This window comes from Canis lupus, chromosome 33, assembly GCF_011100685.1.
Source record: "Canis lupus familiaris isolate Mischka breed German Shepherd chromosome 33, alternate assembly UU_Cfam_GSD_1.0, whole genome shotgun sequence".
Classification (NCBI taxonomy): domain Eukaryota; kingdom Metazoa; phylum Chordata; class Mammalia; order Carnivora; family Canidae; genus Canis; species Canis lupus.
In genome coordinates this window covers 29,246,518-29,271,344 of record NC_049254.1, presented here as the reverse complement: position 1 = coordinate 29,271,344, position 24,827 = coordinate 29,246,518, and the positions used below count along the sequence as shown (strand labels likewise).

At 38.0% G+C, this 24,827-nt stretch overlaps 1 protein-coding gene across 2 annotated transcripts in view; it reads left to right on the top strand.

The window, feature by feature from the left end:
• Positions 1-24,827, top strand: part of OSBPL11 (oxysterol binding protein like 11) — an 81,976-nt gene that overhangs the window by 10,106 nt on the left and 47,043 nt on the right. For both annotated transcript variants that reach the window (XR_005383406.1, XM_038583073.1), the window contains exon 2: positions 17,744-17,812. Coding sequence is in view for 1 of the 2 variants with exons in the window: in XM_038583073.1 (XP_038439001.1) it covers positions 17,744-17,812 (69 nt within the window). In the remaining variant the exon portion in view is untranslated. The remainder of the gene's footprint in view (positions 1-17,743; positions 17,813-24,827) is intronic.

Here is a 24,827-nt window from a genome sequence, read left to right as displayed (position 1 = left end):
AACAAAATTCAGGCTGTTTCTGTTACCTTTTCTAAAGGCTGAAACCTGAGATCAGGGTGCTGCTAGCGTTGTTGGGTTCTGGTGAGGTCTGTCTTCCAGGCCTGGCATATGGCCTCCTCCTTGTTCTGTCCTCACTTGGAGGGGAGGGAGGAAGGAAATGAGAGAAAGGGGCACTAATCCCCTCATAAAGGGCCCTGGGCTTATACATAAGGTCATATTGCAAGCATATAAATGTATCTGTGAGGAAAATACCCAGTGGTGGTTATTACTGAGTTAGTTTGTGATTCAGATAGTTATTGTCAGATTTCTCTTTATTGGGGTGTACAGTGCCAGTGTCTGAGTGCTTACTTTCCATCAGCCTTACCGGTGTAATGGGTTAATTAGATTGGAGAAAATGTAAAAATTTGTTAGGTTGAAAAACGGTGTTTCAAGTGTAGTTTTAATTTGCTTCTGTCTTATTACGAGTGAGGCTTTAGCATAAAATTTTGAGTGGGATTTTTTTTTTAAGGTTTTATTTATTCATAAGAGAGAGAGAGACAGAGACACAGGCAGAGGGAGACGCAGGCTCCCCACTGAGGCTGATGCGGGACTCGATCACAGGACCCTGGGATTATGCCCTGAGCCAAAGGCAGACACTCAACCACGGAGCCCCTGGGCGCTCCTTGAATGGGATTTTATCCTGTTTTGCCATTATGGTAAATAGTGAATCAGGTTTAAAAATAAGCAATTGTCTTAAACTTTTTGGTTATTGTTAGATTCTTGGTAATTCAGGGATATGCTTTCATCTTAGAGTGTACAATGTGTATTTTAAGGTAATATTTAAAAATTTTACATAATTTTATAGATAAACAAATTATGGAATCATTTGATTATATAGATATTTATAACTAGGAGGGGATCTACTTCCTGGTAATGGGGAGTTTGAAAGTCTGTGTGTATGTATTGCTACGAAAAATTGAAACTTATTTTAAAAAATCAAGAGATTTTTCTTTTTTTTTTTTTCTTTTTCTTTTTTTTTTTTTTTAATGATAGTCACAGAGAGAGAGAGAGAGAGAGAGAGGCAGAGACACAGGCAGAGGGAGAAGCAGGCTCCATGCACCGGGAGCCCGATGTGGGACTCGATCCCGGGTCTCCAGGATCGCGCCCTGGGCCAAAGGCAGGCGTCAAACCACTGTGCCACCCAGGGATCCCAAGAGATTTTTCTTTTATTGAAATAAAAGAGCTTTTTTATTTTCTGTACTTTTAAAAAATAATTGATATTTATAGGTACTGTGAGGGGAAAAATACTTGAGTATTTGAATTTGCTGTTACTTGGATCATAAATTTGAAATTTCCAAAGAAGAATGAACTTTTAGTCCGGTAATAAATGTATGAAAGCAAACATTGCTTGTTGTGGCTTGTGTAGTTGTCACCTTTTTTTTCCTTGTTTGTTCAAATATGAAGGAAGAAAAGTCCTTTTCTGCTTTTTCTTTTTACTTTCAATTTATTTATTTATTTATTTACTTACTTACTTACTTACTGATAGTCACACAGAGAGAGAGAGAGGCAGAGACACAGGCAGAGGGAGAAGCAGGCTCCATGCACCGGGAGCCGGACGTGGGATTCGATCCCGGGTCTCCAGGATCGTGCCCTGGGCCAAAGGCAGGTGCCAAACCGCTGCGCCACCCAGGGATCCCTTTACTTTCAATTTAGAAAGAATTGGTCTGAAGGAAGCAAAACATTTCTTTATATTCATTTCTTGGATTATGCAGTTATAGACAAAAATTAAATGTTATTCTAAGTGTATTTGGGAAAGGCCAGAGAGAGAGACATGGGAAAATAGAAGGAGAGAGTAGATGTAAATAGGGAGGAGGGCAGTGAGGCTTCTACGTCCTCGGTATTCTCTTGGTCTCTGGTGACTTGGTCTTATTGAAATGGCTGCTGTGAAGATCTTTTGAAGGTATCTCAGGGATAAGAAAACACTACTATGTGAATGAAATACTGTACCAGAAAAGCTTTTTTTTTTTTAAGATTTTAATTTTTATTTATTCAGAGAGAGAGAGGCAGAGTCACAGGCTGAGGGAGAAGCAGGCTCTATGCAGGGAGCCTGACGTGGGACTCGATCCTGGGTCTCCAGGATCACACTCTGGGCTGCAAGCGGCGCTAAACTGCTGTGCCACCGGGGCTGCCCCAGAAAAGCTTGCTTGCTTGCTTGCTTGCTTGCTTGCTTTTCTTTTCTTTTTTTTTTTTATTTCAGAAAAGCTTTCTATTTAAAAAGTTTTTTTTTTTTTAAAGGATTTTCTTTTTTTAATTTTTATTTATTTATTTATGATAGTCACACACAGAGAGAGAGAGGCAGAGACACAGGCAGAGGGAGAAGCAGGCTCCATGCACTGAAAGCCCGACGTGGGATTCGATCCCGGGTCTCCAGGATCGCGCCCTGGGCCAAAGGCAGGCGCTAAACCGCTGCGCCACCCAGGGATCCCTATTTAAAAAGTTTTTAATTATAAATATAATGTGGCCTTTATTTGCAAACTAACTTTTTTTTTTTTTAAGATTTTATTTATTTATTCATGAGAGACACACAGAGAGAGGCAGAGACACAGGCAGAGGGAGAAGCAGGCTCCCCGCAGGGAGCCGGACGTGGGACTCAATCCTGGGACTCCGGGGTCACACCCTGGGCCAAAGGCAGATGCTCAACCACTGAGCCACCCAGGGATCTTGCAAAACTAACTTTTGAAATACGTTTCAGAAACTTAATTTTGAACCTTAATAAGGGGTACTGAAAAACCTACTAGTAATGTCTGAAAGTCCTGTTGTAGTTAAAGCTACACCTTATTTTTGTTGGCAAGTAATTTTTGCCTTCAGCTGGGGTGAGCAAATAGGTCCTCTTTCTCCATTGAAAGATGGTAGTTCAAAAAAAAAAAAGAAAAAGAAAGATGGTAGTTCAATTGGTTGTAGCCCCTTTGGAGAGCAAGTTGGTGATATCTATAAAAACTAAAAACAGGGGCTCCTGGGTGGCTCAGTCAGTTAAGTATCTGACTCTTGATTTCAGCTCAGGTCATCATCTCAGGTTTGTGAGATCAAGCCCTGTGTCAGCCTCTGCACTGGAGCCTGCTTAAGATTCTTTTCTCTCCCTCTGCTCCTCCTGCCTCTCTACCCCCCCCCCCCAAAAAAAACCCCTACAAAAACAAACTTAGCAATTTCACTTTTAGCAAATGTATATAGAGATATGTACAACTGTGTTGCAGCATTATTGGTAATAATAAAAGCCTTGAAAGAAAACTTTGTGAGTAGGGGGACTGGTTAACTCTTATGATACTGCCATGAAATGGATTACCATGCAGATGCTGGGAAGGAGCTAGAGCCATAGGTGTCAGTATGAAACCATCTCTAAGAAAACTGAGAAAAGTAAGGTTCAGAACTGTGTATAATTGCAGCCATTTGTTTAAAAAATAAAATGTGTGTGTGTGTCTGTGCGCACTTACAGGTGCATAGAATATCTCCAAAGAAGTACACAAGAAATTGAGAGAAGTCCTTATCTCTGAGGAGGGGAACTGGTGGTTGGGAGACAGGGTTGATAATGTAATACACAGTAATACTTATTGGGAGACAATTCTCCCTTTGTTCCTTACTCCCCACCCCCCCCTCAATTTATATAGCGAACAGCCTTGGAAGCTAGAGTATCTCCCTCGTAAACAGAAGTCAGGTTTATTTACCATCCAGTATAATAAAGATAAGGTCTCCCTCCTGCAGAGGTCAGGCTGACTTACTGTCCAATAGAAGATCTAGGTTCCCTGTACACGAGGTTCCTCATCTGTACCACAACCTCCTGCATGTGCAGGCATCTCTGGTCCTCTTTGTGTTGCTCTATGTGATGGGGACTATTGCTGTGGCTACTGAAGTCTTTTGTCTCTAACTCAGGAGTCTCACACACCTTCTGCCTGCATCCATGAAACTGGGCTAACTTGGTAGCTTGCAAGTAAGGTAACAGCTCAGACCCTTCATTATTCTTCACAAGATACGTACTGGAAAATACAGTAATTGTTTTTACGTCCTGTCATTCTGAGTTGATAATGTCAGGTTTAAGAAGATAAGACAGATCTAGAAAACCGATCTAGAAAATGAGCCTAGATCAAAGGAATTTGCCTATGGAGGAATTGACTTCCAGCAGTGGGAGAGAACCAGTATTTGTTGAGCATTAACCATATTGAAATACACTTCAGTAATAAAGGAGTTGAAATATATTATCTCTTTTTTTTCTTTCCTCGTTATAAATCTGCAAGATATGTGTTCTTATCCCCATTTACAGATGAGGAAACTCAAGACCAGAGGTCTTACCTGCTTAAGGTCACATTGGAGTTCATACTTATATTGCTTGGTGCTAAGCCATATTTTTTTCTGTTATAATAAACAGCTTTCTAACTTTCTCAGAGTGCTAGAGGACTTTCTACTTTTCCATTTAGAAATTTTTTCTGTCCCATCTTCATTGAAGCTCTGTTGTCAAATGACCTGTTATCTGCATGAGGGATTTCTTAGTTGTCTATAGCAATCAAATTATGCATAGGGTTTTTTTTTTTTTTTTTTTGGTCTATATAGGCAAATATTTTATAGCTGTGTTTCTCAAACTTTCTTCCTGAGTAATCTTTTTTGGGGGGCGGGGGAGAGAACATGTGCGCGCACAAGCGAGAGTTGAGATGGGGAGAGGGAGAGAATCTCAAGCAGATTTCTCCATTGAGCATGGAGCCCAAACCCTTGATTTCAACTCAAGTCATGATTTCAGGGTTGTGGCTCAGCGGTTTAGCACTGCCTTCAGCCCAAGGCCTGATCCTGGAGACCTGGGATCGAGTCCCACGTTGGTCTCCCTGCATGGAGCCTGCTTCTCCCTCCGCCTATGTCTCTGCCTCTCTCTTTCTCTCTCTGTGTCTCTCATGAATAAATGAATAAAATCTTTTTTTTTTTTAAAGTCAGATGCTTAACCTACTCAGCCACCCAGTTGCCTCTAGTTCTGAACTCTCCTTTAACCATAGAAGATAGTGGGCACCTTAAATGGATCTAGCATGTGTTTTAAAGCAGTCCTTGTCTGGTATAACTTTCATGAGAGTTTTCTGTATTCAGAATTCATGATGATTTTATATTCTGTATAATGTTGCTTTAAGAGGTCAGTAAATGATATCCCAAGTTCAGGACCACTTGAGAAAGAGGACACAAGAATCAGTACACAATTGTTAGGTTTTTTCTTAAATGTTTTTTTTTAATTTTTTAATTTTTAATTTTTTAAATTTTTTTAAATTGTTTTTTTATTTATGATAGTCACAGAGAGAGAGAGAGAGAGGCAGAGACACAGGCAGAGGGAGAAGCAGGCTCCATGCACCGGGAGCCCGATGTGGGATTCGATCCCGGGTCTCCAGGATCGCGCCCTGGGCCAAAGGCAGGCGCCAAACTGCTGCGCCACCCAGGGATCCCTTTTTAAAATTTTTTTTATTGTTTTTTTCTTAAATTGTAATAGATGTAAGATTTACCATCTAAACTATTTTTTTAGGTGTACAGTTAGTATAGTCACATTGTTGTGCCATAGTCACTACTATTCTTTAGAATTTTTCATCATCTCAAACTAAAACTCCATATCCATTAAATAAAAACTCCCCGTTCCCCCACCCCAGCCCTTACCTCCTGCCAACCACTATTCCATCTTCTGTTTCTATGATTTTGACTACTCTAGGTACCTCATATAAGTGAAATCATACAATATTTGTCACTTTGTGTGTTTGGCTTAATTCACTTAGCATAATGTCCTCAAGTTTCATCCATGTGGCAGCATGTGTCACAATTTCCTCCATTTTATTTTATTTTATTTTATTTATTTTATTTTATTTTATTTTATTTTATTTTATTTTATTTTATTATTATTTTTCCTCCCTTTTAAAGACTAAATAACGTATTTGCCACATTTTGTTTATCCATTCGTCTGTTGATGTACTTTTGCGTTTCCATTTTCTGGCTATCATGAGTAATGTTACCGTGAAGATTGGTATACAAATATCTGTCTGAGTCTCTGCTTTCATTCTATTGTGTATGTACTCAGAAGTGGAATTGCTGGGTCATATAGTAATTTGACATTTAATTTTTTGAGGAACCACCATTAGTGTTTTCCACAGCAGCGGTACCATTTTACATTCCCACCAGCAATGCAGAAGGGTTCCAATTTCTCCACCTCCTTGCCAACCCTTGTTGTCTCTGTCTTTGGTTTGTTTTTGGTTTTGATAATAGACATCCTATGATGTGAAGAAATAGTTTATTACTGGAAAAAGCTCACTGAAGAAAACAGCAGCAGTTAACGTGGTCAAGTAGGTGTGCTATTTCCACTCTGGAGTTGGGCACATTTATTTACCTCGTCACAGGCAGTTTGGAATATTCAGGTCTTACCTCTGTCAGAGCAGAGGAGAATTTGTCTTTTTTGGGTAGGAGGCAGATTCAAGGAAAGAGCTCAGAAAGAGTGCGCTGTTCATGCCAAGCTGTGGAAGGTGTCAGGGTAAGGATGGGGAGGGGAGGACAGCAGCTCCCTGGAGAAGTTCTCCACATGAAAATATGTCAGGAGGGAGCAAGATTTTTCTTAACATACATGAGAATTTTATTAAAAATGCTTTAACTTCTTGTAGTCACCTGAATTTGCTCTAGAATGTAGTCTGGTTTTATCCTGTTCTCCCAGGCACCCAGCCCCGTTTTGGGTATGTGTAACTTAATTTGGGAAGTAAGTACTTATAGGAAACACAGTTCTATAACCCAAAAGAGCAAAGGTCATATGGTTTTAGTGGAAAGTTTTAAAAAATGTAATCTATATCTAATAATAGATGGAAATAGCTCTATGCCTGAACTATGCCACCTATTCAAGAGAATTGAACATTTAAAATATTTTTATTATAAAAATAACAAGATATCAAAAATTGGAAAATATGAAACAGTAAAGCAAGTAAAGTAAAATTATGGTTCTTCCCATCCAGTAATCGCCATAGTTTCTATTTTGTATAGTTTTATTCTGTGCAGATTTTTTATAGGCTATATAAAATTTGGTAGCCTGTGAAATTTGGTAGTTTTAATGATCAAAACTCATAGACATTTTACTTGCTGAATACTCTTCTAGGATACTTCTTTTTATTTTTTTAGAGTATTAAATTCCAGTGAGTTAACATATCATGTAATCTATGATACTTAATCATTCTCCTAATGTCATTCATTTAGCTTGTTGTCTTCCTCTCCATTTCCTTTTTTCTGTCTTTATTATTATTATTTTAATTATTGTAAATAGTGCTACAGTGGACACAGTTGCATATTATCTTTGTCTACATTTCTAATCGTTTTCTTAGACCAGATGGCTGGAAGTAAAATACTGGGCCCAAGAACGTTGACATTTAAAAAAAAATTTAATTCCAGTATAATTAACATAAAGTGTTATGAGTTTTGGTGTATGATATAGTGATTCAGCAATTTTCTATATTATGCAGTGCAAAGAGCATTAATGTTTTTAAGGCTCTTAGCAGGAAGGGAGTACCTTTCAACTTGACTTTATACTTTCAGGTATAGACTAAAACACAGTTGGATTTAGAATTTGTTTTATATGAGATTGATTTGAGTATACAGGCTGTGAGTTGATTTTTTTTTTCCAGCTATTCAGAATTGTGTTGTGGTTTTATAGAAATATTCCGCTTCTATCTTCTCATTGCCTAAATCATTAAACAGAGATTTCTTGAACACTTGTTATATCCCAGGCTATACATTAGGTGCTGCAAGGAATATGAGGATGAGTAAGAAGCAGTCACTGCTCTGCAGAATATGTCTTTACAGCAGAAGGAGGTACATGTGTTGCAGTTGCTCCCCATCTGTTGTCAGTTACTTTTTCTTTAGCTAAACAGGCTGCTCTCTCCCTTCATCATGCTATTTATGCTATCAAAGGGGTGAACCACAACTAAGCTAATTTTGGAGGACAGTTTTTGCTTAGCAGAAAGTAGGAATTTTGATCTGTGGCTTGACAGGCACCGGCTTTTCACCTCTCGGTAGCTTTGAACATGCTTGATCACAAACTTACTTAAGTTTGATCCTGGGTTTCTTCCTGCTACTCAGCTACTTCTTATCACTTTTCTGCACTCCTGTAGGCTTTTTTTTCTTTTTTTTAGTATTTTTATTTATTCATGAGAGACACAGAGAGAGGCAGAGACATAGGCAGAGGAAGGAGAAGCAGGCTCCATGCAGGAGCCGGATTCAGGACTCAGTCCTGGAACCCCAGGATCAGGTCCTGAGCCAAAGGCAGATCCTCAACTGCTGAGCCACCCAGGTGTCCCTCCCTTGGCCTTTAAAACTTTTCCTTAGGATTCTTTCTTAGACTCTGTTCCATCTCTTGTCATTTTATAATCCTTTTTGGGTGATTTTATTTGCTCTAATGGCTTCAAAATCAGTTACATGCTTATATGCTGGTCACTACCAAATCTATACATCCCACCCAAATCATGCTACCTTATTGGATATGTATGTCCCACAGATCCCTGAAATTCAACATGTAAAACTGGAACAAACCCAAAACTTCCCAGTGAAGGTATTAGTATTTCTACAGTTGTTCCAGCTGGCTCTGTCCCTTCTGTCTCACCCTTATTTTCACTCTCCATTTCTTTCTCACTTCACATCTAGTCAGTCAAATCCTGTCATTTCAGCCTCAGTCACTATTGACTCCTGTGTCTTTGTTTAGTGAATCCTATGTCTTTAATGAAATAACTTTCCAATTTGTATGACAGCTGAAAACAGTCCCAATGTGTCTCTCCTCCAATAAGAGACTTTGTCATTGTCTTTTTCTTCAAGGAGAGATATTTCTCTTAGATTAGATTATGTTTTGGGGATGGAGAGAAATTGTCTTCTTTATTTTCCCATCCTTTTCAGTGGATTTTCAGAATGCATGACATTTAGAAGGTACTGAGTAATTGTGCTGAACTGAAATGAGGATTTCAGACGGAAAGTCGCTTAATTCTAAAAGCTTTTATGTATGATCAAGAAGGGGGAAGAAATAAGTGTATTATAGTAATGAAGACTTAGGAATTGAAATAATCATTGAGTTATTTCAGAGAAGATGAGGCTCACATTAAATACAATAATGCCACTTGGCATAGTTCAGTTAATCAGTTGTTTTTATAGACTATCAGCCTCTAGTACTAATTGAAATGGAATGCTAACAAGTTTAAAAGATCAGAATATACCCAGTTTGTTCAGTGGTATGGTTCCTGAAGGACTGAGAAAGAAATTAACCTTTTCACAGCTTGTTTTTCAGTGTATTAGTCTTTGGGACCATCATTTCTACTTCAAAGAACACAAAATAGTAATATGATATAATCAGACATGTGTGTTCCCACTTGAACTAGTTTTTATTCATGTTAACAGATACATTAAAAATATCCTGTAAAACATCACACATTTTATTTGTTTAAAGATTTAATTATTTATTTATTTTAGAGCATGCATGAATGAGGGGTGGGGCAGAGGGAGAGAGAGAAGGAGGGAAAGAATCTCAAGCAGACTCCATGCTGAGTGTGAAGCCTCCTGTGGGGCTCAATTTCACAACTATGAAATCATGACCTGAGCGGAAACTAAGATGCTTAACTGACTGAGCCACCCAGGTGCCCATTCATTCATTCATTCATTCGAGACCGAGCAAGAGAGCACAAGCAGGGGGAGCTTTAGAGGGAGAGGGAGAAGCAGGTTCCCCGTGGGGCATGATTGCAGGACTCTAGGATCATGATCTGAACTGAAGGCAGACAATTAACCAACTGAACCCAGGCACCCCCTTTTATTAATTTAAATTTTACTTAGTTAACATATAGTGCAATATTGATTTCTGGGGTAGAATTGAGTCATTCATCACTTATATACAACACCCAATGCTCATTACAGCATCCATCACCCATCTACCCCATTCCCCACCTCCCTCCCTCCATCAGCCCTCAGTTTATTTTCAACTGTTGAAGTGTCTTCTGGTTTGTTTCCCTCTCTCTTTTTTCCCCCTCCCATATGTTTTATCTGTTTTCCTCCTTAAATTCCCCACATGAGGGGCACCTGGGTTTTATTGGTTAAGCATCTGCCTTTGGCCCAGGGCATGATCCTGGGGTCCCAGGATCGAGTCCCACATCAGGCTCCCTGCAGGGAGCCTGCTTCTCCCCCTGCCTATGTCTCTGCCTCTCTCTCTATGTCTCTCATGAATAAATCAATAAAATCTTAAAAAAAAATTCACAGATGGGTGAGATCATATGGTATTTGTCTTTCTTTGATGGACTTATTTCACTTAGCATAATATGCTCTAGCTCCATCCACATATTTGTAAATGGCAAGATAACATTTTTTTCTGATGACCATTGTGTATATATACTACATCTTTTGTATCCATATATCAGTGTCAATTGATGGACATTTGGGCTGTCTCCATATTTTGTCTATTGTTGATAATGTTGCTATAAACATAGGGGTGCAAATCTATTCTTTAATCCTTTGGGTAAATACCTAGTAGTGTAATTGCTGGATCATAAAGTAATTTTATTTTTTTTACTTTTTGAGGAACCTCCATACTCTTCTCCAGAGTGTCTGCACCAGTTTGCATTCCCACCAACAGTGCAAGAGAGTTCCCCTTTCTCTGCATCCTCACCAAAACCTGTTATTTCTTGTATTGTTCATTGTAGCTATTCTGACAGGTGTGAGGTAGTATCTCATGGTTTTGACTTGCATTTCCCTGATGATAAGTGATGTATCTTTTCATGTGTCTAAGCCATCTCTATGTCTTCTTTAGAAAAATGTTTATGTCTTTAGCCCATTTTCTTAACTGGACTATTTGTTTTTTGGGTGTTGAGTTTGATAAGTTCTTTATAGATTTTGGATACTAACCCTGTATCACATATGTCATTTGCAGATATCTTCTCCCATTCTGTAGGTTGTCTTTTAGCTTTGTTGATTGTTTTCTTTATCGTGCAGAAATTTTTTATCTCAAGTCCCAATAGTTAATTTTTGCTTTTGTTTCCCTTAAACCTCCAGCAATGTGTCTAGTAAGAAGTTGTTATGGCCAATGTCACAGAGGTTGCTGCCCGTGTTCTCTTCTAGGATTTTGATGGTTTCTTATCTCATATTTAGATCTTTCATCCATTTTGAATTTGTTTTTGTGTATGAAAGTGGTCCAGTTTCTTTTTTTTTTTTTTTTTTCTTTGCTGGTTATGGGTCTGTTCAAATTTTCTCTTTCTTCCTATTTCAGTTTTGGTAGTTGGTAAGTTTCTAGGAATTCAACCATTTCTTCCAGATTGCCCAGTTTGTTGGCGTATAATTTTTCATAGTATTCTCTTACAATTGTAGTTCTGTGGTGTTGGTTTTGATCTCTCCTCTTTCATTCATGATTTTATCTGAGTCCTCTTTTGTTTTTGGTAAGTCTGGGTGGGAATTTGTCAATTTTATTGTTTCAAAGAACCAGTGATTGGTTTTGTTGATCTATTCTACTGTGGGTTTTTTTGTTTCTTTATCGTTGATTTCTGCTCTATTTTTTATTTCTCTTCTTCTGCTGGCTTTAGGTTTTATTTGCTGTTCCATTTCTATTTCCTTTAGATGTAAGGAAAGGCTGTGTATTTGGGACATTTCTTGCTTCTTGAGGTAGGCCAGTATCGCAATATATTTCCCTTTTAGGACTGCCTTTGCTGCATTTGAAAGGTTTTAGACTGTTGTGTTTTCATTTTCATTTGCTTCCATATATTTCTTAAAATTTCTTCTTTGATTTCCTGGTTAACTCAGTCATTCTTTTGTAGCATGTTCTTTAACTTCCATGTATTTGAAGTCTTTCCAACTTCTTTCTTGTGTTTGACTTCATGCTTCTTAGTGTTGTGGTCTGAAAATATGCATGGTATGATCTTGATCTTTTTTATTTGTGACCTGGTATGTGATCTCTTCTGGAGAATGTTCCATATGCACTTGAAAAGAATATGTATTCTCCTGCTTTAGGATGAGATGTTCTGAATATATCTGTTAAGGCCATCTGGTCCAGTATGTCGTTCAAAGCCTTTGTTTCCTTGTTAATTTTATACTTTGATGATCTGTCCATTCTTGTAACTGGGATGTTGAAGTCCCCTACTATTGTTGTTTTGTTATCGATGAAGTTTTTTTATGTTTAATATTGATTTATACTGTTGGCTGCTTCCACATGAGGGGCATAAATATTTATAATTGCTAGATCTTCTTGAATGATTGACCCCTCATTTTTTCCCCACTCAGAGAGTCCTCCCTTAATATTTCTTGCAGGGCTGGTTTAGTGGTTTAGTGGTCACAAACTCCTTAGTTTTGTTTGCTTGGGAAAGTCTTTGTCCCTGACCTTTCTCTTCTGAATGATAGCCTTGCTGGATGAAGAATTCTTGGCTGCATATTTTTCCCAGTTAGCCCGCTGACTGTTTCCTTCCACTCTCTTCTGACCTGTCACATTCTGTGGACAGACATGCTGCAAATTTGATCTGTCTTCTCTTGTAGGTTAAAGACTATTTCCCTTGCTGCTTTCAGGATTCTTTGCTTGTCTGTGTATTTTGTAAATTTGACCATGAAATTTAATGGGAGTTCTCTGTGCTTCTTGGATTTTGATGTCTGTGTCCTTCCCCAGATTTAGGGAAGTTTTCAATTATAATTTATCCAAATATACCTTCTGCCCCCATTTCTCTTTCTTCATCTTCTGGAATTCCTATGATATAAATGTTATTACACTTTAATAAGTCACTGAGTTCCCTAATTCTACCTTTGAAGTCCTCCATTACCTTTCTTTCCCTCTTCTTTTCAGCTTCATTTTTTCCCCATAATTTTATCTTCTATATCACTGATTTGCTCCTCTGCTTCATCCATCCTGATTTTTATAACCTCCATTTAGGATTGCATCTCAGTTACAGCATTTTTAATTTTGGCCTGACTAGATTTTAGTTCTTTTATCTCTACAGTAAGGGATTCTGTAGTGTCTTTTATGTTTTTTTCAAACTCAGCTAGTACCTGTATAATTATTGTTTTAAATTCTAGTCCAGACATCTTATGTCTACATTGATAAATCTCTGGTTATCATTTCTTCATGTTCTTTTGAGGTGAATTCCTCTGTGTTGTCATTTTGGAGAGAGAAGAAAAAGGAAAATAAAAATAAAAATTGAGGAATAAAGGAACCTAGGTCCTAGATATGTTTTGATCTACTTGTTATGAGAAGCTTGATAGAAAAAAGATGGCTTAGTTGGTTGAATGGACAACTCTTGATTTCAGCTCAGGTCATGATCTCAGTCAGGGTCCTGGGATGGAGCCGAGCATCAGGCTCCGTGCTCAGCAGAGAATCTATTTGAGGATTCTCTTTCGTTCTCCCTCTGCCCCTCCCTGTTCATGCTCTCTCTCTCTCTAATAAATAAATCTTTTTTAAAAAGGTAGAAAGAGGGATGCCTGGGTGGCTCAGTGGTTGGGCGTCTGTCTTCGGCTCAGGTCGTGATCCCAGGATCCTGGGATCGAGTCCCGCATCCGGCTCCCCACAGGGAGCCTGTTCTCCCTCTGCCTAGGTCTCTGTCTGTCTCTGTGTCTCTTGTGAATAAATAAAATACTTAAAAAAATTAAAAAGGTAGAAAGAAACAAAAAGATTAAAAATTTAAAAATATGTGTATAAAATTTAAAAAATGCTATTTCTGTATCTGTAAAACAAAACAAAAACAAGAAACAAAACCCAAAGGATGCTAGATCCTGTTTGCCTTAACACTGAAGCTTTGCAGCACTCTGTGATCAGTAGACTTGGTTTGTGAGGGGTGTTTGTGTTGGTCTTCTGGTGGAGGGGCCTGCTGCTCTGATTCTCAGGTGGAATTGCCGTAGTGGAGATGCTCCTGTAGGACAAAGGGGGCCAGGGTTTGGTGTAGTGGTTCCGTTCTCCACTCGGTGATGCTGTTTCAGCTCACTGAGATGGATCAAGCTGGCGGGGGAAGGGGAGGAGGAAAATGACTTTAACCTGTTCTCTCCTCTTTCAGAGCCGGGAAATGCCTAAGCCCTCACAGATGCCCATACAGTGACCCTGACTGTGTTACTGGTTTCCATCAAGATTCCTGCCTTCACCCTGTATACTAGCTGTCTTCCTGCCAAACGGCTCAGCACTCCTGTGTTTTATCTCAGGCGTGGCTGTTTCAAAAACCCACCCTCCAAAACAAAACAAAACAAAGCCCCACCCTTCAGAGACCCTCGGGGCACAGACCCACACTGATCCTCTAGGGGAGGATTTCCCTGCATTGTGGCCAGTGTCAGCTTGTTGCAAGAGACAGCTGCACAGTCTCCCAGCAGTTCAGTTTATGGTAGATTGGGACAAACAGCTAGTGCCAGGCTCTGCAGCCCTCAGTTTGAGTCTTTGCTCTTGTACTAGTGAGTCGGACACCTTGATGGTGGTGCCTGTAGGGTCCTTTGCCTGTGGAGACACCTTGTCACCTTTACCAAATGTACTCCAGGCAGGATTACCACTTCTTCCCGTGTGACCCTAGGGATCCTCAGGCTGCCTGCTGCTGGGGCTCAACGCTGCTTTCCCACTGCAGCGCCACTCAGTTCCTTAGGGGCAAACCGGGCAATGTCTTAGACCCCTGAAACTTTGAAACGTGCATCAGTGTTTATAGAAAGCTGGCAGTATTGTAAACTTCTCCTTTTTCACTATCAGTGGTTTTGGAGAATAGTTTTCTTGTGCAATTCTCAGCACGTGTTTTTACTTTTTTTTTTTCTTCCTTTTCCAGGAGGCGCTTTCTTTCTCTTCCTCTTCTCTCACTGCTCCCCACCACTGTCAGGGCTCCCTCCACAAGGCGGTGCCCATGGCTCTTTTCTCTGACAAACTCCCTCCCTTATTTTTCTTGTTTGTAGAAGTGCAGCTTTATTCTTTAGGACTTCTGATCAATTTCTTGGGTGTTCAGAAAGATTTGATATTTATCTAGCTGTGTTGGAGGGAGGAGACAAGCTTGGGGTGACCTTACTCCTGCCATCTTACCTTTCTTAGATTCACATATTTTATTTTTTATTTATTTAAAAAAATTTTTTTTAGTTTTTAGATTTTATTTATTTATTCATGATGGACACACAGAGAGAAAGGCAGAGACACAGACAGAGGGAGAAGCAGGCTCCCAGCAAGGAGCCCCTTGCAGGACTCCATCCCATGACTTGGGGATCACTCCCTGAGCCAAAGGCAGACGCTTAGCCACTGAGCCACCCGGGTGTCCCAGATTCACACATTTTAAATGGGAGCAATGCATGAGGGTTAGAGGTAATATATGAGGAATCAGTTATAAGGAGGGAGAGGAGAAACGGAAGAGTGAACAAAAGATGTTTGCTCACACAACTTTTTATACTGACCACCAGATGGTACAGTTGTTCCGCATCTGCTGGTTGTACTGACTGCGGAAAGGGAAGGATGACAGAAAGCAGGACAGTGCCAACCAGCTGTTTCAAAGAATAAGATGTTCCTTAAGTTGATTCTTTTTAGTCTTAGATGTCTGTTTTATGAAGTAAATGCAGGGCAACAGTTTATAATTAATTGCATGTGAATTTCTAGTTCTTTTGGGGCTGCCTTTACTTTATGGTCAAATAAGCCATATCAGTATTGCCCTTGTAATTTCTGTGAGAAAGTTAAATCTTTAGATATAAGCATCAACAAAATATTAACATTTAAAAATTGAACACACAACATTACTGTACTGAAGCCTGGGAAAGATGTGGGAGCTAGACAAGAAGAATATATTCGTGCTTTTTTAAGTACCAGTAGAACTGAAAGAAATAGCTTTACTGTGACCTGGGGCTGCTCCTAGAGGAACTCTAGCAAAAACCCAAGGGGCTGGGTTTCGAGAGAAGAATTCTTTCCTCTAGATGTGGGCTTTAGAAAATACTGAAACGAGAACTCAACTGGTACTGTCAGTTTTAACATGACATAATATATAACTATCAGAAGTTGGAGTTGGCATTTTCGAAGTGGACAGCCGTTGTCTTGAGATTAGTGACTTTAAATGGGACGCCTGGGTGGCTCAGAGGTTTGGTGCCTGCTTTCGTTCCAAGAAGTAATCCTGGAGTCCAGGGATCAAGTCCCACGTCGGCCTCCTGCGTGGAGCCTGCTTCTCCCTCTGCCCGTGTCTCTCATGAATAAATAAATAAAATCTTAAAAAAAAAAAAAAATTAGTGACCTTATGAAACCCAAAGGGCTTGTAGTTTCACTTAATAAACAGTATTGCTTGCTAGTTTTAGAATGAAAGATACAGAAAAAAAATAACGTAGTTAAGGGATCAATTCTTTTTTTTTTTTTTTTAATATGTGATACTTTAATGAAAGTTTATCTTAGGGGTGCCTGGATGGCTCAGTTGGTAGAGCATGTGAGTTTTTAAAAAAAAATTTATTTATTCATAGAGACACACATTGAGAGTGAGAGTGAGAGAGAGGCAGACACACAGGCAGAGGGAGAAGCAGGCACCATTCAGAGAGCCCGACATGGGACTCGATCCCGGGTCCCCAGGATCATGCCCTGGGCTGCAGGCGGCGCTAAACCGCTGAGCCACCGGGGCTGCCCAGGGATCAATTCTTTATGTTTAGATTTGATCTTTTATTTTCAAGTACTTGGAAGAAATGATATGAGAAAGACACTTGACACAGTTTATTCCTAAGGTATCCCCCTTCCCCTCTCCCTAGTAATAACTGCTAGTCTTATAATCAGGTCATTTCATTTTCCTGACAGAATTGTTACCTTGAGCCCGTTTTGTCATTGAGATCAACCTGAATCTGTTTTGAACTTTGTTCTGTTAGTGGTGTCAGCTCTTCCTTGCTCTTTGCGTTTAACATCCATGTTTTAAAGGTTGCCAGTTACTGTACACTTACTTGGTTTCCTTCATGCTGTTCAGCTGAAATTTTGCCAAGTATGTTCTGTGACTTAGGGATAGCAAAGAAAATTAATGGTAACTATCCACTGCATTTTATAGTGTAAAGTGAAAACTTTAGATGGGTTTTAAAGGAATTCTAATGTAAATTATAAAATTAAAAAATGAATATATCAACAAGATGTCAGTGTAGGTCTAACTTTAGATCTTTTCATAAGTATAAGGAACCTTAAAATATTGGAAAAGAGATATCAATGAGCCGTTGCATTTTCTATGACCTACTATAGTAGAACCTATGTGTAGTAAGTAAAAAAAGGGGAGTAGGAGGTAGAGAAACTCAACTGTAATAGAGGCAAATGATATAGGCCTCAAAATCTTTTCCGGTGGCAAAACTTAAATCTCATCAAAAACAGGACCTTTATTTGTAAGCCCAAGGAATCAGAAACAGAACAGAATGACCTCTTGTGTGTCCCACCAGAGTGAGGAGGCACTATTCAATTTAGAGACCTTTTCTGGCTTTCTAGAACCATAAAACTTTTATTTCTTTAGTATTGAATTATAAAATATTTTTATTTATAATTGTAGTGCATTCATTTTATATTTATGTAGTTTTATATTTATATAATGATTTTATATTTGAAATATTGTATATAACTTACAGGAGTTTATACTTGTTCTGAAGAACTCTGGTAGAATAAAGACCTATGGATAGCAGTTTTGGAGGATTAAATACCTCTTTGTTAACCTATAAATTTTACTTATGAAGAAAGTTTGAGGCATTTGTAGAACACATGTGTCTACAGCTATTTTTAAAACTGTTGAGTTAATTTCCTGATACTTCTAATTTCCATTGACCGGTGCATTCTGATCTTTTTCAGTGATCACATGGAAAATGTATATGGCTACCTAATGAAGTACACCAACCTTGTCACTGGGTGGCAGTACAGGTAAGTGATGATCTATGTCACATTCCTCTCCTAAGAGACCAGAAATACGGCTGATAATTTTATATTCTGATATTACTTCTGTACAAACATGGATAGGAAGAATGATATACAGTTATTTAGAGTCTGATGAATTCTCCTTTTTAGAGGATGAGAAGAATTGCTGTCTGTTCAGATGGCATCCTCCAAATGCCTCAGAAGTTAGTATTTTTTTTTAATTAAAGAATAATTGACATACAGTTTTAGGTGTATAACACAGTGATTTGGTATTTATGTATGTTACAAAATGGTCACTTCAGTGAGTCCAGTTACCATCTGTCACCATACCAAGTTGTTATAGTATTACTGATTATATTCCCTATGCCATATCCTTTTGTCTTATTTTATAATTGGAAGATTGTACCTCTTAGTCCTCTTTATCTATATTGTTTATCCTCCCATCCCTCATTTCCTCTGACAACCATCAATTTTTTCTCTATATCGATGAGTCTGTTTCTCTTTTATGTGTTGGTTTTATTTTTTAGATTCTACACATAAATGAAGTCACAGTATTTATTTTTCTGTCTGACTTATTTCAGCTAACATAATACCCTCTAAATTCATCCATGTAGTCACCAATGGCAAGATCTCATTCTTTTTTTATGGCTTAGTAATACCCATTGTGTGTACGTGCATTTATCTATATCTATACCACATCTTCTTTATCCATTCATCAAGAAACGTTTAGCTACCTCTGAAACTAATAGTATAGTATATGTGAATTAAGTCGAATTTAGATAAATTTTTAAAAAGTTATAAGTATGTATATTTAGTTGCTTCCATATCTTGGCTATTGTAAATGCTGCAATGACCCTATGTAGGGTACATGTGTCTTTTCAAATTAGTGTTTTCATTTTTTTTCAGATAGAAACCTAGAAGTGGAATTTTTGGATCATATGGTAGTTCTATTTTTATTTAATTTTAATTTTAATTTTTTCCTATTTTACCCACCCTTACAACCACCTCTCCTCTGGTAACTATCAGTTTGTTCTCTATAGTTAAGAGTCTGTTTCTTGGTTTGTCTCTCTCTTTTTTGTTTTGTTTTGTTTGAATGAAGTCATAAGGTATTTTTCTTTTTCTGACTGACTGACTTAGCATTATACTCTCTAGTTCCATCCATGTTGTTGCTACTGCCAGGATTTCATTCTTTTTGATGGCTGAATAATACTCCAAAATGTGTGTGTGTGTGTGTGTGTGTGTGTGTGTGTATGTGTATGCCGTATCTTTTTTTTTTTTTTTTAAGATTTTTTTAATTTATTCATAGACACAGAGAGAGAGAGAGAGAGGCAGAGACACAGGGAGAGGGAGAAGCAAGCTCCATGCAGGGAGCCCGATGTGGGACTTGATCCCGGGTCTCCAGGATCACACCTCAGGCTGCAGGTGGCACCAAACCGCTGCGCCACCAGGGCTGCCCTCTTTTTTTTTTTTTTTTTTTTTATTATTATTATTTGAGAGAAAGAGAGCAGCATGAGTGGGGTGGGGGTGAGGGGATGGAGAGAGAGAGAGAGAGAGAGAGAGAGAATGAGAGAGAGAGAGACTGACTCCCTGCTGTGCAGGGGCTTCTTCCCAGGACTCTGGGATCATGACCTGAGCCAAAGGCAGACCCTTAATCAACTGAGCTACCCAGGTTCCCCTGTATCACATCTTCTTTATCCCTTCATTTGTTGATGGACACTTGGACTGCTGCCATAATTTGATTATTGTAAAAAATGCTTCAGTAAGCGTATAGAGTGCATGTATCCCTTTGTATTTAGTGTTTTTATTCTGGTAATAACCGAGTAGTGTGATTACTGGATCATAGGGTAGTTCTATTTTTAGTTTTCTGAGGAACTTCCATACTGTTCTCCACAGTGACTATAGCAGTTTGCATTTCCACCAGCAATGCAAAAGAGTGCCTTTTCCTCCACATCCTCACCAAAACTTGTTGTATCAGTTCTTTTTTTTTTTAAAGATTTATTTATTTATTTATTCATGATAGACACAGTGTCAGAGAAATTACTGCCTATGCTCTTGTAGGATGTCTATGGTTTCAAGTCTCATATTTAAGTCTTTAATCCATTTTGAATTTATTTTTATAGATGATGTAAGAAAGTGGTCCAATAGCATTCTTTTTTTTTTTTTTTAAGATTTTATTTATTCATTCATGAGAGACACAGAGAGAGGCAGAGACACAGGCAGAGGGAGAAACAGGCTCCATGCAGGGAGCCTGATGTGGGGCTCGATCCTGGGACTCCAGGGTCATGCCCTGGGCAGAAGGCGGGCACTAAACCCCACTGAGCCACCCAGGGATCCCTCCAGTAGCATTCTTTTGCATGTATTTGTCCAGTCTCTCCAACACCATTTGTTGAAGAGACTGTCTTTTTCCCAGTGTGTGTGTGTGTGTGTGTGTGTGTGTGTGTGTGTGTATATATATATATATATATATATATATATATATATATATAAAATGGGAGGAGGAAAGAATATATGTTCTTGGCATATATATTTTCTTTCATATACTATTCATAGATATATTCATATATATATTCTATTCATATATATGTTCTTTGCATGTGTGTGTGTGTGTATTCTTTCCTACTCCATTGAAGATTAATTGGCCATATAATTGTGGGTTGATTTCTGGATTTTCCGTTCTGTTTCATTGATCCTGTGTGTCTGTTTTTGGGCCAGCACTATACTATTTTGGTTACTCTAGCTTTGTAGTATAACTTGAAGTCTGGAATTATGATGCCTCCAGTTTTGTTTTCTTATTTTTAACCTTCATACTGTTTTTCATAGTCACTGTACCAATTTGCATTCCCATCAGTAGTACACAAGTGTTCCCTCTTCTCCACATTTTTGCCAGCATGTGTTATTTCTGGTCTTTGTAATTCTAGTGATTCTGACGGGTGTGAAGTGATACTTCATTGTGGTTTTGATGTGCATTTCTCTGATTAGTCGTACTAACTCTTTTCATGTGCCTGTTGGCCATCTATGTCTTTTTTGAAGAAATTTCATCCATTTTGAGTTTATTTTTGTGTTTTTTGTATATGGTGTAAGAAAGTGGTCTTAGTTTCATTATTTTGTGTGTGGCTGTCCAGTTTCCCCAACACTTTCTGAAGTGTTGACAATAGACAAAAGTTATTATTAAGATTATAATTACTTGTTCACCTGCCCTGGGCTTTTAAAAATACTTGTAGTTATTAGGCTTTTACGGTTGTTCGGAGGCAGCAAACAAACTTGTGTTTAGGTGCCTATTTTACTCAGGATTCTGAAACTTCTCTGGGACTTTGGAGAGTTTGAATAACAGTCTAAGGTCACACAGGTAGTCAGTAAGGAGCAAAGTCAGGGTAGAATTGGTAGTTGTGAAGTAGGGGGATTCAACTTATTTTTTTTTATAATGGTAAAATATACACAAAATAAAGTTTCTCATTTTAACCACATATGTGTGTTTGTTTCAGTGGCATTAAATGCATTCAACGTGCAATCATCACCACTATCTGTAGCATTATCTGTAGCACATTTTGCATCTTTTCAAATTGAAATTGTGTCCATTAAATAATAGTTCCCTATTTCTCCTCTCCCTTGGCAACCACTATTCTACTTTCTCTGTGCTTTAACTCCTCTAGGTACCTCATATAAGTGAAATCATACAATACTTGTTCTTTTGTGCCTGGCTTATTTCACTGAGCATAGCATATTCAGGGTCCATCCCATGTTGTAGCATGTGTCAGAATTTCCTTCCTTGTTCAGAGTGAATAATACTCTTTTTTTTTAAGATTTTAATATTCTATTGCATGTGTGTACCACATATTCTTTATCTGTTCATCTGTTAGTGGATGCTTGGGTTGCTTCACCTTTTGGCTGTTGTGAGTAATGCTGTGAATACTGCTGTACAAATATTTGTTCAAGTCTTAACTTTCCTGTCTGTGTATATACCCAGAAGTGGAATTAACTGGATCATATGGTAATCCTATGTTTAATTTTGGGGGGGTATTTCCATACTGTTTTCCATAGCAGCTAAATCATTTTGCATTCTTACCAGCAGTATACAAGTGTTCTAACGTCTCCATATCCTCACCAACTCTTGTTATTTTCTGTTTTTTGTTTTTTAATAATAGCCTAATAGGTACGAAGTGGTATCTCACTGTTGGTTTTAAACTTAAAAAATAATAATACTGGAAATTGAATCTAGCCAGTTCTGACTCCAAAGGCTATATTTTTACATTATCATCATACTGCTTCTAATTCACATATCATTTGGACATTTCTACTTTTGGCCACAACAAAATAACAGGAGCTGAATTTGCTTTCCTCCCTTAAACAATTTGAAAATGGGACATAATTTATTAAAAAAAGATTTAAAAGAATAGGTGAAGCATTGATAAAAATGTGATCGTTTAACTGAGAAGGCAGTTTGGTTTGTGTTTAGTTGAAAGTACATCAGGTAATCCAAATAAAAGTGATATACAGGAAGTTGGAGATTGTTTGACAGGTCAAAGCTGGATATGAAAACTTAGAAGGAAATCATCCCTATTGAAGTAAAAAGGGCAGTTCTCCAGGGTTCCCATCTTTTATTTAAAAAAAAAAAAAGAAGTAAAGTCAAGGGAGTCTTTTCATGTTGTTTTTCACTTCAGGTTTTTGAAATTTTTTGAAGGCTTATATATTCAGATGACATACAGAATATCAATTTTTTTTAAAGATTTTATTTATTTATTCATGAGAGACAGAGAGAGAGGCAGAAACATAGGCAGAGAGAGAAGCAGACTCCTCACAGGGAGCCCAATGTGGGACTTGATCCTGGAACCCCAGGGTCACACCATGAGCTGAAGGCAAGTGCTCAACCGCTAAGCCACCCAGGCGTTCCCCAGAATATCAACTTTTAAAAAAGATTTTATATATTTAATTTAGAGAAAGAGAGAGTGAGCAGGAGGAGGGACAAAGGGAGAGAGAATCTCCAGCAAAAAAAAACCCCTGCAGAACCTTTCATGAGGCTTGACCTCACGACCCCGAAATCATGACCCAAGCCAAAATCAAGAGTCCAAGTGCTTAACTGACTGAGCCACTCATCCAGGTGCCCCCAGAATATTAATTTTTAAAATTTTTATGTCACTTTGGGTTTAGCACTATATTTTGTTCTCTTTCTTAAAGGAAGATAGGTTAACTTTCTCCCCCAACACCCAACAACTGTCATTCATCTAATACTGAATAATACCGAGAAACTCTCAGAAGGGGAACAGAGTAAGAGATTTGGTATCTGTATATATTGTGAAGTGGTCACCACAATAAGTTTAGCATCTGTCATCATACATAGTTACAAAAAATTTTTCTTATGAGAACTTTTAAGATTTCTCTTAGGAACTTTCAAATATGTAATACAGTATTTTTAATGATATCAACTTAACACTATGCTGTTCAGTTACTATTTCTGATTTCACCAGTCACTCCTCGCCGTTATTTTCTGTATATCTAGGTGAATGCCTCTCCTATTGTAAATTTATGGTAATGCTTTTGGGATAAGAACGTGTTCACACACACCAAAAAAAAAACCAAAAAAACCCCCCAAAAAAACAAATTAAAAAAAAAGAAGAAATATGTGTTCACAGCAAACTTGAGGTTTCCAAACATATTGTACTCTAAATTTTCTTTGATTACTTTTACAAGAAGAAACCAGTCATTTTCCTTTGCCTTTTTGTAATGTACTTACAATTTAGAACAGTGGAAAGAGATTTCTTTCTTACTTTCCTTCTATTTTTGTTTGTTCTTTTTGTTAACAGTTTTACTGAAATATACTGCACATTTCATACAGTTTGCCCACTTGAAGTGTACAACTCAATGGTTTTCAGTATACTGATGAGATAGCTGTCTTACTAACCCACCCCTTCTGTTTATTTTTCTGTTTATTAGATGAATTTTTTTTATAGTAGATTCATTTCTTAGTCCTTTAGGGCTGCTATAACAAAATACTACAGACTTAAGTGGCTTATAAACCTTTCTCATAGTTCTGGAGCTTGGAAGTTTAAGATCATGGGGCTGGCATTGTTGGGTCAGGGCCCTCTTCCTATCATAGACTTCTTATTGCATTCTCACATGGCAGAACAAGGGTCAAGGAAGAGGTCTTGGGTCTCTCTGAGAAGGGCACTAACATCACTCCTTAGGGTTCTGCCCTCATGACCTGATCACCTCCCAAAGGCTCTGTTCCCTTAGGGGTTAGGATTTCAACATACGAATTTGCAGGGGACACATTTGGACCATAGCAGATTCATATATGTATTTTGTGCTTTATGCTTATGTTTTAGAAATTGACGATGATGTCGGTGACTATCTTGTGTTAATTCAAATAATCTCTTCAAATAATTTGGAAATAAAGATAAGCCTATTAATTAAAAATGTGCCAAATGTGATGAGCTGTTCACTAAATAGAATTATGGATGGTCAATAAACACGTGAAAAAGTGTATGATTCTTCTAGTAATGAATGAAATGGAAGTTTAAAAGCTCTCCAAAATGCTGATTTTTTTTTTAATCTAAATATGGGAACATAATCTTAAAAGTCAGAAGCATACTATAAGATGAACAAGAAAAACTATAGTTCTTTGCTTTCCCATCTGCCTTCTCAGGCAATCACTTTCAACTTTTGCTTGCTTCTTAGCAGTTTTTCTTTCCTTGAAGAGAAGGCTGATTTCATTTTCTCCCAGTTTGATAGGATATGGTTGCCTGTTGCTTAAGACCATATCTTCTAGGACTGTGAACTGGATCAAATGGTCTAGTGTTCTAGAACTCAGTAATATATAGAACGCCAAACTACTCCTAACCCAAACATTAATTTTTTTAACTTAAACGTTTTAGAGTTTTTTAAAAGAACTATTAAACTACTTCACTTGGAATCTTAATAAAATAGTTAATCTGGAACCAAATCATAACATCAAATTCTTTTCCAAAGCGTATCAGTATTTCATCATTTAGTTTCAAGTTCCTTATGTTTCTCCATCTCCAGTTGC